The sequence below is a fragment of the Cornus florida genome, unplaced genomic scaffold, assembly GCF_030987335.1.
Source record: "Cornus florida cultivar Cherokee Brave unplaced genomic scaffold, ASM3098733v1 CherokeeBrave_3.0.0_Hap2_Chr11, whole genome shotgun sequence".
NCBI classification, from domain to species: domain Eukaryota; kingdom Viridiplantae; phylum Streptophyta; class Magnoliopsida; order Cornales; family Cornaceae; genus Cornus; species Cornus florida.
Window position 1 is genome coordinate 83,428,139 of NW_026775581.1, and position 14,702 is coordinate 83,442,840.

At 34.8% G+C, this 14,702-nt stretch overlaps 1 protein-coding gene across 1 annotated transcript; it reads right to left on the minus strand.

The window, feature by feature from the left end:
- Window positions 1-907: 907 nt before the first annotated feature.
- On the minus strand, window positions 908-14,241 carry LOC132283585 (clathrin interactor EPSIN 1-like). Its single transcript, XM_059785566.1, has 12 exons — window positions 14,134-14,241; window positions 13,999-14,044; window positions 13,836-13,887; window positions 11,808-11,887; window positions 11,594-11,672; window positions 11,299-11,382; window positions 11,009-11,154; window positions 10,626-10,871; window positions 9,796-9,953; window positions 4,000-4,196; window positions 2,814-3,198; window positions 908-1,491 (listed from the first exon to the last, which is right to left on the minus strand). The coding sequence occupies exons 2-12, from the start codon at window positions 14,037-14,039 to the stop codon at window positions 1,268-1,270; spliced, it is 1,692 nt and encodes a 563-aa protein (XP_059641549.1). The 5' UTR covers window positions 14,040-14,044; window positions 14,134-14,241; the 3' UTR covers window positions 908-1,267.
- Window positions 14,242-14,702: the final 461 nt, after the last annotated feature.

Here is a 14,702-nt window from a genome sequence, read left to right on the forward strand (position 1 = left end):
TGGTGTAGGTGGTGGCAATGGTGGAAGGCGGCGGTGGTGCCGGTGGTGGTGGTGGTGTAAGGTGGTGCCGGTAGTGAAATGTGGTAGTGGTGGTGAAAGGCAGTGGCAGTGGTGGTGGAAGGCAATGGCTATCATGAAAGGTAGTGGTGGTGGAATGTGGTGGCGGTGGTGGAATGTGATGATAGTGGTGGTGGTGGAAGGTGGTGGCAGTGGTGACAGACGATGACAGCGGTGGTAGTAGAAGGTGGTGGTGGTGAAAGGCGGTAGCGGTGGTTGCGGCAAAGGAAGGCGGTGGGGGTTGGGGTGGTGGAAAGAGGTGGGCCATGGTAAAAGTTGGTGGCGGTGGAGGTGGTTGTGGTGGTTTTTGAACTTGATGCATGAGGGGTTTTTTTGGAATTTAATTTTTTTTTAAATTTACTTGGGAATGAAATAGCCATTCCATATATTTAGTTGTGGAATAAATTTTCATTTCTCATTCCAATGGAATGACCATTCCCACTTTAAATTGCATACTAAACAAACAAATGGACATTTCATTCTATTCCTCACACCAAATGTAGAATTAATCTTACAGAATATGTCTAAGAAAATAGAATTTATGTACTAAAAAAACCCTCGTGGAAAAAATTTCAAATATTTTCAAACCAACGTGTGTGATTGTATCTCAACCTTTGAAAAAATTTATGGTAGTTGGTTAAATAGAACAATTTGGCAAAACTAATTTTCCACCAAAAAAGAGGCAATATGATAAGGCTGGTTTCAAACACCTCCACTTTGATGAGGAAAAATTTATCACCCCTACTTTTTCGAAACAGAAATATGAAAGCATAGAAGTATAACAAAGTAACAACTACAAAGTTAAATCTGTCTTTGCATCTTTCCCATCATTCCCTTCCAGAACCCTATGTAAGCCATACAACACCTCGTAAAGGCCTTCGATCATAGCATCAGAAAAAAAATACAGAATGTGGAGCGTACAAATAATAACGATCAAAGTTTGAAAGAGGGTTCTAACAAATTTGAAACATTGAGTTTCTTTTTGGCCAAAGTATGTGCGCCTTTGTTATTATTGAACATTCCATTTACAATAAACTGATACACCAGTACCACCAATGTGTCACAATAATTCCCACTAACTACCATATTATCATGTCATACTATTTTGACGTATATATAAACACGCCAAGATGGTCAAAGACTTCAATTTTTTTGTCAAATACACAAGAAAATAAAGAGATTTGGTTAGGAATTGAGAAAATTGACGAAATTATTTTTGGAAGTCACCGACTTGATTTTGTTGGTTGTTTAAGTTTGGGAATATATCATCTCCACCCATTTCTGCTGCTGATGATGAAAACGATCTGCCAAGGCCAGATCCTGAACCCATGGCTCTCCCCATGTAAAATGAAGTTGGGGGTCCCTTCTCCCTTTCATCTGATCCATCACTTAACCCACCCACAACTCCGACGTCGGCTAAAGACACCTTCTTTGCTGCAAGAGAATTCAAATAAGGCAATAAAAAAAAGATAAATAAGTCAGCAATATCGTACAGATCTACTATCTTAATCAAAGTCGTGTTTTACGAAACAAAGACGTTGTAAACAATTTATATCATGGTTACCAGCAATTGGGTTGACACAAATCATTGGTTTCAACCAGTGGAGAAACCGGTTGAACTGAATTATACTATGTAACATACCATTTCAGTCATCCATAATGAATAATAAATGCTTATGATATGTAAAATTAGCCTAAAAAAGGTTTAACAGTGTATAATGCATATTACATGCACTGTAATGAAAATCTAAAGCTCCGAGTGTCTCTAGATCACACCCATGTCATGTTGGGCTCCTTGTGAGGGTTCAAGTAATTATACCTTCTCTAAAATGTAAAATGTCAAACATGCTGATGGTAGAGTATTTATGTAAGATGAGCAACAATTCAATATATGAGGACAAAGGCATCCTGGGTCACAAGCTGGTGAAGTAATTATGTGACAAGTTCACCAGTATGACCAACTGCTTTAATCCACAGGTCATATTGTACAAAAGACAAACGGCTGGCTCTTTAAAATTAAGTGAAAACTAAACACAACGTTTACCACTTTACATAGCAAGCATCCTTTAAGGACCAGGTTTATTTCCGTCCAGATAGACTAAAGATAGAAGAGACACCATTTCCTTCTAGAGAGACTAAAATGCACACTCCACAACAGGAGTTCTACCGCTAGTGTTGAGATAAACCACATATAAAAAAAGAGATACGTCACACTGTGTTCAACAAAATGCATAAGAGAACAAAGCAGAAGGATAGATAACAAACTTAGAATGGCTTTTACACACACTCAAGCGACATAACACAAGATCTGGAATTTAATCAAAGTGATAACGCCAGTGGGATGGATCAGTATGTGATCACTACTAACAGGTACTATATTTTTAAATATTAGGGTGCATTAATATCTTGAGAATTTGAATTTAGACCTCAAAAAGCAGCAAAACAACCTACTTTATCAAATGTTATGCAAAAGGGTAAAACAGAATACGTGGATTTCAAAATATAAGAAGGCTCAACCATCATCAATTGTTCCCCACTTCGTAAGTCGTAACAAAAATTCCAACATGTTTAATTCACAAGTGATTACAATTAGAGGACAACATTTTTCATGCTTAAAAATCTCAAAGATGTATTTTTAGTCTAATCAGAGACTCATGTGAAGCAAAATAATTTGATTGATGAGAAGGTAAATCAAGTGCAAGTAAGCCTACAGAAAGTAAATTATAGTAACTATTAAGTAAGGGTTAACAACTTACGAGCAGATATATTAAGATCGATCAGCCCCCGGCTTAGAGTATCTGCCCATATGCCAGATTTCACTTGGAATGTATCCTTCTTGGGTGGAGGCTTAGGTTCAGCTGAAGAATTTGCATTCAAGTTGTTATGACCGCCATCAGGATTTTGTGTGGGTTCTGTAGATGATGAATCACTATGAGAAGAAAATACACCAAAAACATCAGATCCATCAAAATTGTTGAGCGAAACAGCAGCAAATGGATCAACAGTATTGGTGTCCATAGCATCAGATTTCGTAGACTTATTCACTGGCTGAGAAATTGGATCAGGAGCAGCAAAAAAATCTACTGATGAAGAAACTGCAGAAGATGAAGCAGGTTGAGAGGCAAATAGATCAATCTTGGCCTGCACAGATGGTCACATACGACGACTTAATTTAAGCGTCAGATTGAAAATCAATAAAGCTTGAATTCATTTAAGGAATGACCGACTGCCCTTAAATTTAACATAACCAACCAAAATATTCATTCCAGTGTTTCAAGAAGACATTCTTCCATAATTTATATTTTGAAATAACCAAGCATGGAGTTCAAGTAAGAAGCATTTGACAGATTTTAATACCTTTAATATCTTTCAAAAAACATAAATAAATACCAAAAATATTTATCCCTTCAACCCCCCCAGACAAAAAAAAAAAAACTATGCATACGCTAGTGCACATGACTCATATATAAAGGGTACATCTTCTAGAAAAGTAAGACAGATTCAAATAAATAGCCCAAATGGGAGGGGAACACTAATAATTAGCCAAAATTTCTCTCTCTCTCTCACACAGAGTCCCCTGAAAGAAAATTCATGTCGAAGTAGTTACTAGTGACATACAATAAAAGATCTCTGATAAATATATATAGTAATCATTGCATTATGTAATAATATAGCAAGCAACTTTTGCTTTAATTTCAAAGATCTTCAAAATGCTGACTACACAATATCTTTACACCTCCAAATAACTCATCAGCCATTAACCAATGATCCTTTTTGTCTTTTTAGGGCGACAGCATCATTAGATCTCAATCCTACTGAAACCAGACCACTAATTGGAGGGTTCTGTGTAGGGGATGGCTAGCTCGTTGTGCAGCTCCGCTGTGGACGCCTAAAAAACTGTAGTTCAAGAATTCAAAAAAAAAAAAAAAGAGAGAAGCTGACCTGAGTCTCAGAATTTCCCCCGGCTTCTACATGGGGTGCTGCTGATACAAAAGCTGCATCAGCAAACAAATCAACCTCTGAAGAATTGTTTTTCATAGTAGACATTTCTGCGGGAACAGAAGCCGGTGCATCCATGAGGTCACCAATCAAACTTTGTTCGAACAGATTCACTTGATTAGAGCTTGCAGCAGCAGTTTCTGTCAGATAGGCATGATAATCCATATTAAATAGAAAAACATAACATAAATTCAGAAGGGCATAGCTCAATATCAACATCAATAATAAGGAAGGTTGGTCTTTTGACCCTTTCGTGGGAGAAATGTGTAATACTCGGAATTTTAATTAGGCTTTAATTTTTATTGTCCTGATACTTTTTTTTAGCTATAATTGGAGACTTTGTTTATATTAATTGGTGTTTTGATGATTGTAGAATTATTTTGGAGACACTTGTTATTTAAATTGGGTGTGCTTGATTATTTATTTGAAGATATGGGGTTCAAGTATGAGTATATAAGTGATGGGATTTTATTTAGGGGACACTTGTATAATTATTAAGTGGAGTTTGGCACGTTGGAAATTTGGAGAAATAGATTTAATGGAATCCATTTGTCTTGGACATGCATAGGGTAGGACACGTTTCTTCATTAAAGCCATACGCTTGTGTACCCATTACCCTATATTTTTATCAATTGGCCTGTATAATATCATTTTTGCATCCTCACACAAACAGACAGAGCGAGAGAAAGAGCTGAATTGAGAGATGAGAAGAGGGGGGGTTCAGCTGAGAGAGAGAGAAAGGAGGATCCATTGCTGATTTTCTTTAAGGAGCAAGAAGATGGAGGAGAAGAAAAGGAAAGGAAGGAACCAAGCTTAGGATCATCCCCACATTTCACCTTCATGTTGTCTAAAGGTAGGGTTTCTCTAATTTGCGTTACTATATGTGATTTTGTTCCCTAATTCATGCTTTATGTTGGAATTATTCTTGTCAAATGTTGTACATGATTTTCCCTAGAATCAGACTTGTTTTCCTTGTCGTCATATGTTGGATTCTTGGTTCCTTTGGGTAGCATGACCTGCTCTTGTTCCAAATTGTCAATTCATACTTGTTCTCACTTTCTTGTTCGGTTTGCTGGAAACGTGCTTCCATATATATATAATTCTGTTGTTGTGTAAACCATGCCTTCTTGAGTATTAAGTCCGGTAGGAACACCTATTAAAGTTATTCCTACTGGGACTCTAGTCTCACCCTACCATTTTTGCAGGTTTCGATGACCATTTGGAGAGAAGTTGTAGTTGCTGAAATTATATAATTGGAGGCCATCTAGTCTTGTTCACCAACTGTTTGATTAAGTGTTTGTATGATCTAATTTTTGAGAAATTTAATATAATTTGAGCACTTGAAGTGCTGTTGTATGTGGATCATTATGGACCTTTAGAGACTTGTGTATGTTTTTAAGGTTTTGTATCATGAATTTGTTGTTTGGAAATAGCAGGGAATTTTGTATTTGCTGGAATTTTGGATTGATTTGGGAATAAGATGGGACTGCGGATTTGTATTTTTATTTTGGCATAGCCTACGGTTTTCTGATCGTGACAAAGTGCTTGCTAACAAACAAGGGAAACGTTCAAAAATGGGACACTATCTGTGATTCATGGGCGGGGATGGGCTTACACACTGCTCTGTCACTCCTCAGTCTTTCCACCAAAAAGAAGAGAAAGAAAGGGAAGTTTCAAATACACCGCAACATCCGGAAAAGAGACAAACCTTACTAATCTGAGAATTCAAAACTCCAAAGTCGCTCTATTTGTTCCTGGCATGATTTACTATGCCACAAGTAACATCAAAACATATTATATGTAGACCACTTCTCCCTGGCAGTGGTTGCAATCGTGGATATTGTTTACCGACCGATGACACTACTTCATACGCTTGCATGACTTATTCTCCCCAAATGTGTAAAAGAACTTGCCTATGAGCTTTCTATTATGGAAATGCAATAAAATTACTAGTTTCTTCAATACTTGATCATTTAGTAACGCTAAGCTTAAGGACACATTTTTTTTCTTTACACTAAGCTTATATTGTTTTAATATAAGAGAAAACACTCAATAAATAAATAAATAATTTGCCCAAGTGTTTGAAACTCACACACCTACTTTACTCATATCGGGATTTGAAAGCTCGACCTTTTACTTTGGAAGGTGAGGAGGTAAAACTAGGCTACAACCCCTGGCTAAGAAGCACGAAAACGGACGTGACACGGGTACGACATGGGGACATGGAAAATCTAAAAAATTAAGACATGGAAATGCGAGGGACACGGTGAATAGTGTATATATATTTAATATATATGTGATTATATTAGCAGAACGGTATTACTTTTCATCAAATTAAGAATAAAAAATTCCATATAACAATAACTAACAAACTAAATGGATGATTCTCTCATTTAAGAAGAGAGAACGGGCTGAAGTATAATTTCTAAACTCCATTTATAAAATTTGTTGTAATCTAAATCCATAGTTAAATAATATATTACAGTTGTATAAAGAATGAAATAAAATAAAAAATAAGAGAGAGAGAGAGAGAGAGAGAGTGGAGAGGGAGGGAGATAGAGATTTTTTTTTTCCTTCTTAGTAATATTTCATTAAAAGCACTCAAAAGGGATCGCATTACAGGCAAAAATACCTATTCCCTCAAGGCTCGTGCTATTCAAAAAATCAACATAATCCACTAAAATGTACAATTGTGCCCTTATACCCAAGAGAGAGAGAGAGAATTGGTTGGAGTAGAATTTCTAAACCCTTTCTAAAGTTGGGGCTTTATTGGAAAAAAAAGAGAGAGAGAGAGAGAGAGAGAGAGAGAGAAGAAAGAAGAAAGAAATAGAGAGAGAGAGAGAGAGAATTCTATCAAGATTAAAAAAAATCAATTAAAGGAAGAAAAATAAATAAATAAGGAAACTAAGGTGTTGCGGGAAAAAAATAAATAAAGTAGCTGTTTGTTGATGATAAAAGAAAGAACGTGTAGAGGAAGAAAGGGATTTGTGATAGGAAAAAGAGGACAAAAAGAAGATAAAGAAAGAGGATTTACTGAAGGAGAAGAAGAACTTTTGCCAGCAATCGAGTTTTGATGACCATTGTAGAAAGTTCAGAGCTTGGCTGCCGAAAGAGAGCAAGATTCTTACCACTTTCTCTTTTTGATCTTTTGCAATTTCAAACAAGTAATAACTATAAACAGATCAAGTAAATACAGTTGCTAGATAAATTACATTAGAACCTTTTATTTTTTATGTTTTGACTTTCATATTCTTGAAATTTTTCAAAAGACTTCCACATATTTCATATTTTAACCAATATTTTTTTCAAAATTGTTTAAAAAATCCTCCTTTAATCAGATGCAGGTGTCCGCGGCATGTCCATCATGTGCCCAAAATAAAAAATATTCGGACACGCTTTTTGACATGTCCGACACTAACAATTCGACCTTTCTTAGGCCCTTCGTAACACTCATAAATTTCCATAAGAGCAAGTATAATGCTTGTTTTACAGAAGATTGTTCATTAAGTTGTAGTTCATAATTCTATCTGAAATTTCACAATTCTAGTAAAGGTGGTGGATTATGGGGTGCTCAAAGAGGCCCGACGCCACCAATTAAAGAAATTTTTTTTGATAGACAATGAATTATTGAGCTTAAGTTAACACTTAACACTAGGCAAATAATTTACTTATGCAATTTTATTTCCTTCAAATTTGACAATATTGTAAACACAGTTGATAAAAATTAGCATTTTCAAGGAATCACTGCAGAAAACAAAAACTGCAAAACGAGATTTATAAATTTGACTTACAGGAGCTCTTGATACAATTTGCTACCACTCACTTTTTTCTCTCTCTTTTTCCTTTTCTTTTTGGAATTTTTTTTTTTTTCCCTTTTCTTTTGTATCATATTTTAGTGGATACCCATTCATTGGTAATGCAATCAGCATAGAGTTGACTAAACATTCAGAGAGATATTCATATGCACTTACTCTTGATTGAGAAGACTTCATATGTAGTCATAGGCTAAGGTTTTCTACTTGTGCAATTTTATTTTCTTCAAATTTGACATTATTGTAAGAAGAGTGGATGAATTTCAGCATTTTCAAGGATTCAACAACAATCAAGCCTTTTTCCCTACTTGGAGTCGGCTACATGAATTCTATGTTTCCATTCCACTCTATTTCAGGCCATAACCTCAGTCAATCCACATGCTATCATATCCTTCCTTACTAACTCTACCCACGTTAACTTAATTGTTCCTCTTCCCCTAGTATTACCCTCAATTTGGACTATGTCACTTTTCCTAACTGGTGTACTTAAAGGTTTTTTGCACAAGTCCAAACCATTTTGACCGATTCTCTCATTTTATCTCCAATTTGTGCTCCTCCAACCATCTTTCGAATGCGATCATGTTTAATTTTATCCTTTCTAGTCTTACCGCACATCCATAGTTGTTAAAAGCTCAAGGTGCACTAATTTGATCCTTTCTTTGCTATCAGGTTTGTTGAAATATATAGAAGATTGAAGAGAGAAATAAAGGTAAAACAAGACAAAAATATACGTGGTTCGGCCACTAGGGCTTACAACCACGGCACACAAAGCCCTAAGGGCTACATCACTTTCGTTATAATCTCTCTTAGTTTTGTTTACAACGACCCACCTCTATTTGTAGGTGAATTGGAAAAGACTTGTAAACAAAGAATAGCAAAGACTTGCTTTATGAGTATTCTTGCTCTACAAGAACATAATCATAAAAGAAAGACTTCAAAGAAAGTCAAACACAAATGTGGCAACAATCAATCAGACCAATTAGGAAAAACATGTTACTCAAGTATAGTAACTTTAACAATATTCAAATTGTATTTTATATTTATCTGAATGGATAAAGCTGATTTTTTAAATTGAAAAAACCAATTTTTGTGGAATATAATGTTCAAACAATCTAAGCTTTTGATCGATCACTTTTGTTCGAGTTCAATCAATACCCTGTTGATGGATTGATTGATCCTTGCAGATGGTAGTTTCCAATTTAGATTTAAACACTAAAAACTCTAATTTCTTTGTTCATAAAATCAATATAAGCAGCCTTAGGGTCATATAACACGTCTTAAGCTATCTAAGCATATATGCAAGCTAGGGCAATCTGTTGTGTTCACCATCATTGCATATAGAAGGTGAGTAAAATGGTAAGTTATTGGAGTGTTGATCAAATCTGTTCAAGAGCTTCATAGGAGAACTAGCAGATCGCATGAGAAGTGGATTCATTGATCGACAACACCAGAAATCGGGTAGAGTATCTAGCATGAGTATGGATCAAAAGGTAATTTGGGTATTTTTAGGGTAAGAATTTGAGATATATAGTTGTAACCTTTTCCTTCATGGTGATTGGTTTCTAGACTGTCGTTATTTTGAATTCTGCACTATCTTTGTCTAAATTGTCGTGATTGGTTGCTAATTAAATTTCCATTAAGGTAGTCAAAGTTTTTTTCAACAGACCTATTCAACTCCCTCCCAATCCTTCTCTCATTCTAGTTTGAGTAGGATCATTGACTTCTTCAGTGTGTCCAAGACAATTTTTCAACAGCATCTGATTTACACGAGTCAGATGTACAGTTACTTTTTCTTGTTAAAGAAGTTATAAACAAACATGCTTGAACAGGCATTAGTTTTACTGATTGTAGGCACAACATTTGCCAAACAAATATTGCAGCTATGAACAACACAGTGATTCTTTTGAGTTGCATGAAGAAAACTTACTGGAACTGGAGGTTCCCCGAGGATCAAAATCATCAAAATCATCCTCATACTTATTTGGAGCGCTTAAGCTTTGTGAAGCAAATGATACATACTTATCAGAGTTGTTACTCTTTGTTGCTGGCTTTGATTCACCAGATGCCGAAGTATCTTTAACTTTGCTGTAGAACATTCATTCTCAAGATTAGCACAAAGAAAAATGGAAAAAGTAACAGAAGCAAAGCAACATGCAATAATTAAAGATACACAAAGGCACTTCAGCAACTGTCTCTGCTACAGATAATCAATCAACCATTAGTAATATTGCTAAATATCATCAACCAAAGGTCGCCTAGACTGGCTGAACAGCATACAAATTCAAAAAACATATCCACACTGATAAGAACAAATTTACACCTCCATGAAGTTAAAGATCTTGGCAAGCCAAGGCAGAGAGTGTGGACAAATGTAACAACCATAAAAACAAAATTAATATGTTCCCATTTCTCCACATCAACTAATATCATCCGCTTATCCAAGTCAAAATATATTACCCAAATATAACATGCTTGTTCTTTCCATAGTCATTGGCCCTTTAGAAGATCAGAAAATGGCAGAGGTGCAAGATTTCAAGCACAAGCAAAGACACAAATCCTATTTAGAAATGACATTTTTTATAGAAACAAGAAGAAGATACAACACATCATTCACAACAGATATGAAGCTTCTGGCTACAAGATACAACATATATTCCTTCCCTGACTAAATGAAATTATGAACTCACTTTGGTATTTTAAAAATTAGTAATATGAATCGTGCAGATTGAAGTGAGCAAAGACAGTACTATCACAAACCTTTCATAGCGGGTAGACCCTCTCTTCGAGTTCTGCTGGTTCTCACTTGTAACACCTCGACGTGACTTAGCATAAGTATTCTGGTCAAACCTATCTTCACCGAATTGACCCTTGTCTCTATTACTACCCTTGAAAGTATTGCCATCTCTTGTACCACCATATCGATCACTACCCTGTAAACTGCTGCTACCAAATGAGGCTGAACCTGACTTATATGCTACTCCAGATGATGAAAGTCCAAAATACCTGGCATGTACAAATATCACTACCTGAATGAATCCCACAACAAAATTCTACAGTGTTGAAGTAAACAAGTATGGCCTGATTTCCTGAAGCACATAATTAAAGCATACATAGTCTGAGTTCTTGAAGCATATACTTACTTGTCACGGTTTGCAGCAGCTTTATTTCTTACTTCTTGTATCTTATCTTTATCATTTAAAAGAGCCACAATGGTTTCTGCCTTCTTCCTCACATTGATTCCCATATCCTTCCCACTTGGCTCAACATATTCAAAATTTGAAAGTGACTTCACGAAAACCCAAAAACAAAGAAAGAGGGGGGAGGGGGGGAAGAAGAAGAAGAGGGCGGAAATGTTAGAGAATCATTTAATCTCATATGATCGTTGTGGATAACTGGATGGGAAAATCCATTAAAAGTCTAAAACACATACCGCAATCTGGAATGTATGTTCTATTATGTCATCAACTGCACGATCAGATCCATTTGCCACCAAATATTCTATAACAGTCAATGCCTGGCACAAATCATTTCAAAATTTTAAGAAACACAAAGCCAAAAGACAACACAGACTAGAAAAAATTAGGAAGAGATGGAAGGTTCTTTATGAAATATCTTCTTATTTTTATCTTTTATCTTCTTCTTTTATCTTTTTTTTTTGATAAGTAGTTCTTTATGAACTATCAGACCATAAAGGATTAATAATGTGGGAATAACGACAGTTTTACCTTGTAGACATAACGCCAGTTCCGGTCAGTTTCACTCAATCTTGTCCAGAGAACATTCATCACCATCTGGCATTCAGTGCTGGAAGATATCTCAATAGATCAGCTATGTGAGAAAGAAACAAATAATTTTAATTTGAACCAAATTATACCCATATACTAATGAGAGGACTAAGATTGTCACATCAATGGAGTAAATCCAAAAATTAGAACATACAATTTTTTTGTGGCCTGTGCTATCTCTGCCAAAGCAGAACCATGAGGACCCCAAGGTTCATCATCCGTTGCATCCAGTACCTGTACTAATGTTAAAAGGCTATGAAAACAGCAATATCACAACTCAAAGGTTTCAAAATAGTTTATCAGTGCCCAGTTGTTCATACAATCCACAAAACACAAGTTTTGATCATCATCTCATGCCCAAAGCCCTAAGCACAGCAACTAAGGGGCAAAAACCCATCACATCCTATGTCTTAATTTTACTACTTTCGCTTCCATATTTAAGTAGAAGGAATAAGTCTGGAATGATCCACCCAGACTGCCAATACAAAACGAAAGCTATGTGCAAAAAGAGAGATGTGCATATAATATTTAAACATAGAATAAGTATCCAGATAAAACTATGGTGCCAAAAATAAAAATAAAAATTAACTATAAAGGAAACAGAAAAATCTAAGCCAAAGTCCACATAATATTCAACTTTAAGATTTGATTTCAGAACAGACTTGCAATTGTGGATGGCAAAGTATAAAGCTTGTACCACACCATGAATTATAAAAACTGATACTTTATGGAACACATAGTTTTGGTCACTGCAACCCCTGATGCTTCAGCTGCTATAAGTCAAGTATCAATTATGACCAATATATGTAATTAGTTGGACAGGGTTGTGACCGTAGCGCAAAACCTCAGAAGTTCAGTGTTATTCATAGAAAACCCGCAGGATAACTAAGCTGTTTCAAGAACCCTACAAACATGGATCCTGATTCAACCCAACTCCGGGTCACCTGTCCCTAAACCATTACCAATCCTTATCCCAAAGGTTGCAGTAATGAACTTCTTTGTATGGACTACGGAGTACTGAATCTTAATTGATAAAAATCCCGAATAATATTTTCCTTAAAAAGGAACAAAGAACAATAGAATATGACTGCAGATACAAAGAGGTATGAGAGCAAATGAATATGTTTAGAACTATGGTGAAAACAACTTCCCTGTGTTCAACTAACTGGTACAGACAAGACATCCAGGAAGACCTTGATTCTGGCTTGTATTTTTAGATAAAAAATAATAATAATAGATGGTAACTAATTCTCCCTTGTCCTTACACAGTTAAAGCTTTTTTTTACGGAAATATCAAATCGACTGTCGAGAAGGGGGTCAAGATATATACAGTCTTGACCATCATGATTTTGGATAACTCCATGGAGACGGATACAGAAATGGATATTGGCTGCCAATTTTCAACTTGGCCAACCTATTCTCAAGTTTACCTAATGAGAATATATGATATACTTGCTAAAGGAACTAATGCTTAAATGTATAACATAAGATTATTTCTTGTTACCTGCCCAAAAATTATTCAGCTCTTGACAAATACTCTGGAGATACTGATCACAGACATTATAAAATAGTCAACAAGTTGAAAGTTACATGTTCTACTTAATGGGCAAAATCATCATATCAGATAAATATTCAATATACTAGTCCCGTCATCTAAATGCCATAAATGATTTTTTTTTTTTTTTTTTTTTTTTGCGGTCATTTGTCATTTCTTTCAATTATTAATCCATTAGTACAGAATGTTTCATTCTAGAAAACCAAAAAAAAAAAACAGTTCCATTGTGCATTACTAGTACAAATTTATATATCTTCACAATTATTGATCAAAATCATTCGTATATTGAAACAATTTTCCTTGGATACCCATCAATTGTGGAAATGATCAATGTGTAATTTAAAAATAGAATAAAATTATCAATCTCAAATTAGTGGAATCTAATGAGTTGGCATTATCTACTTTACGCGTAAATCCAAACCAAAACCCATTCGCCGCTTTACATGATCATTGAAAATACAATTTCTTTTCAATTTGCATGTAAGCCAAAATTGTGATGCTTTCTCGTATAATGACCAATACGCAACATGTGCATACAAAGAACCAAGTGAATAACATACATATGTAAATATGATTATATTCTCAAATACTATCGTATAAAACTCAAATTTTCAAAAAAAAAATTACCTTCTGTTCGATTTCGGGAACCTTCAGAACTTTCAAATTCACCTCCCTTTTACTGCAATCCCAATATATATACATATAAATTTATATACGTATATGGTTGAAACGTGACCAACAAAAATGAATTTAGTCCAAAGAATTCCTAAAACAAATAAGAGAAGCTCACATTTCGCGGACTGTTTGATCGAGGACCTTCATGAAATCCATTGTATCTGCAATAACAACGAAAAGTAATAGATTAAAACAAAAAAAAAAAAATTTAAATTCTGTATTAAATTTGCGATTGGAGAGAGAAATCTACCCAAATTGCAATGCCCTTTGAGTAGATGGCTCTCGTTGTTTGCTGGAAGGAGAGAGAGAATTGGATGGTTTTTGTTCTTTTAAGATGAAAAAATGAAAATTGATGATTTAAATATGAATGGAACTTCCTTTTTATACATTTTTGTAATTTTAAGTGTATAACCTAATAAGTTCTTATGTATTTTTTACTTAAATAAAATAGGACTTAAATGTGTATAATCATTCGAAATGACAAATAAATAAATATATATTTCTTCTTTCTACAATTTTTTCAATATAAAGTACCTTAAATAATTTATTATTTATATTTATCATATACACTTTTTCTTAAATATATTTGTATATAGATGTGGATTGACAATAATAAGCTTCATAAATATGCATATATGCCTATGTATTTCATAATAAAATATCAATTGAAAGTAGAAATAGGACATTCTAGCTATTTATTTTATTATTATTATTTTTTAATTTTCCTTTCTTTTCCTAAAGTTGCACTAACCTCCCCTTAGTTGGGTAAAAATACAACTTGTTCATTTCTTTTGATTCACAACTACAATTACGTTAATA

Excerpts from the sequence above, each read along its gene's own strand:
- LOC132283585 (XM_059785566.1), bottom strand. The coding sequence starts at position 14,039 with ATGGATTTCATGAAGGTCCTCGATCAAACAGTCCGCGAAAT. Across the intron at positions 3,199-3,999 it reads GGGGAAATTCTGAGACTCAG|GCCAAGATTGATCTATTTGC; the intron begins GTCAGCTTCTCT and ends CCATCTGTGCAG. Across the intron at positions 1,492-2,813 it reads CGATCTTAATATATCTGCTC|CAAAGAAGGTGTCTTTAGCC; the intron begins GTAAGTTGTTAA and ends ATTCTCTTGCAG.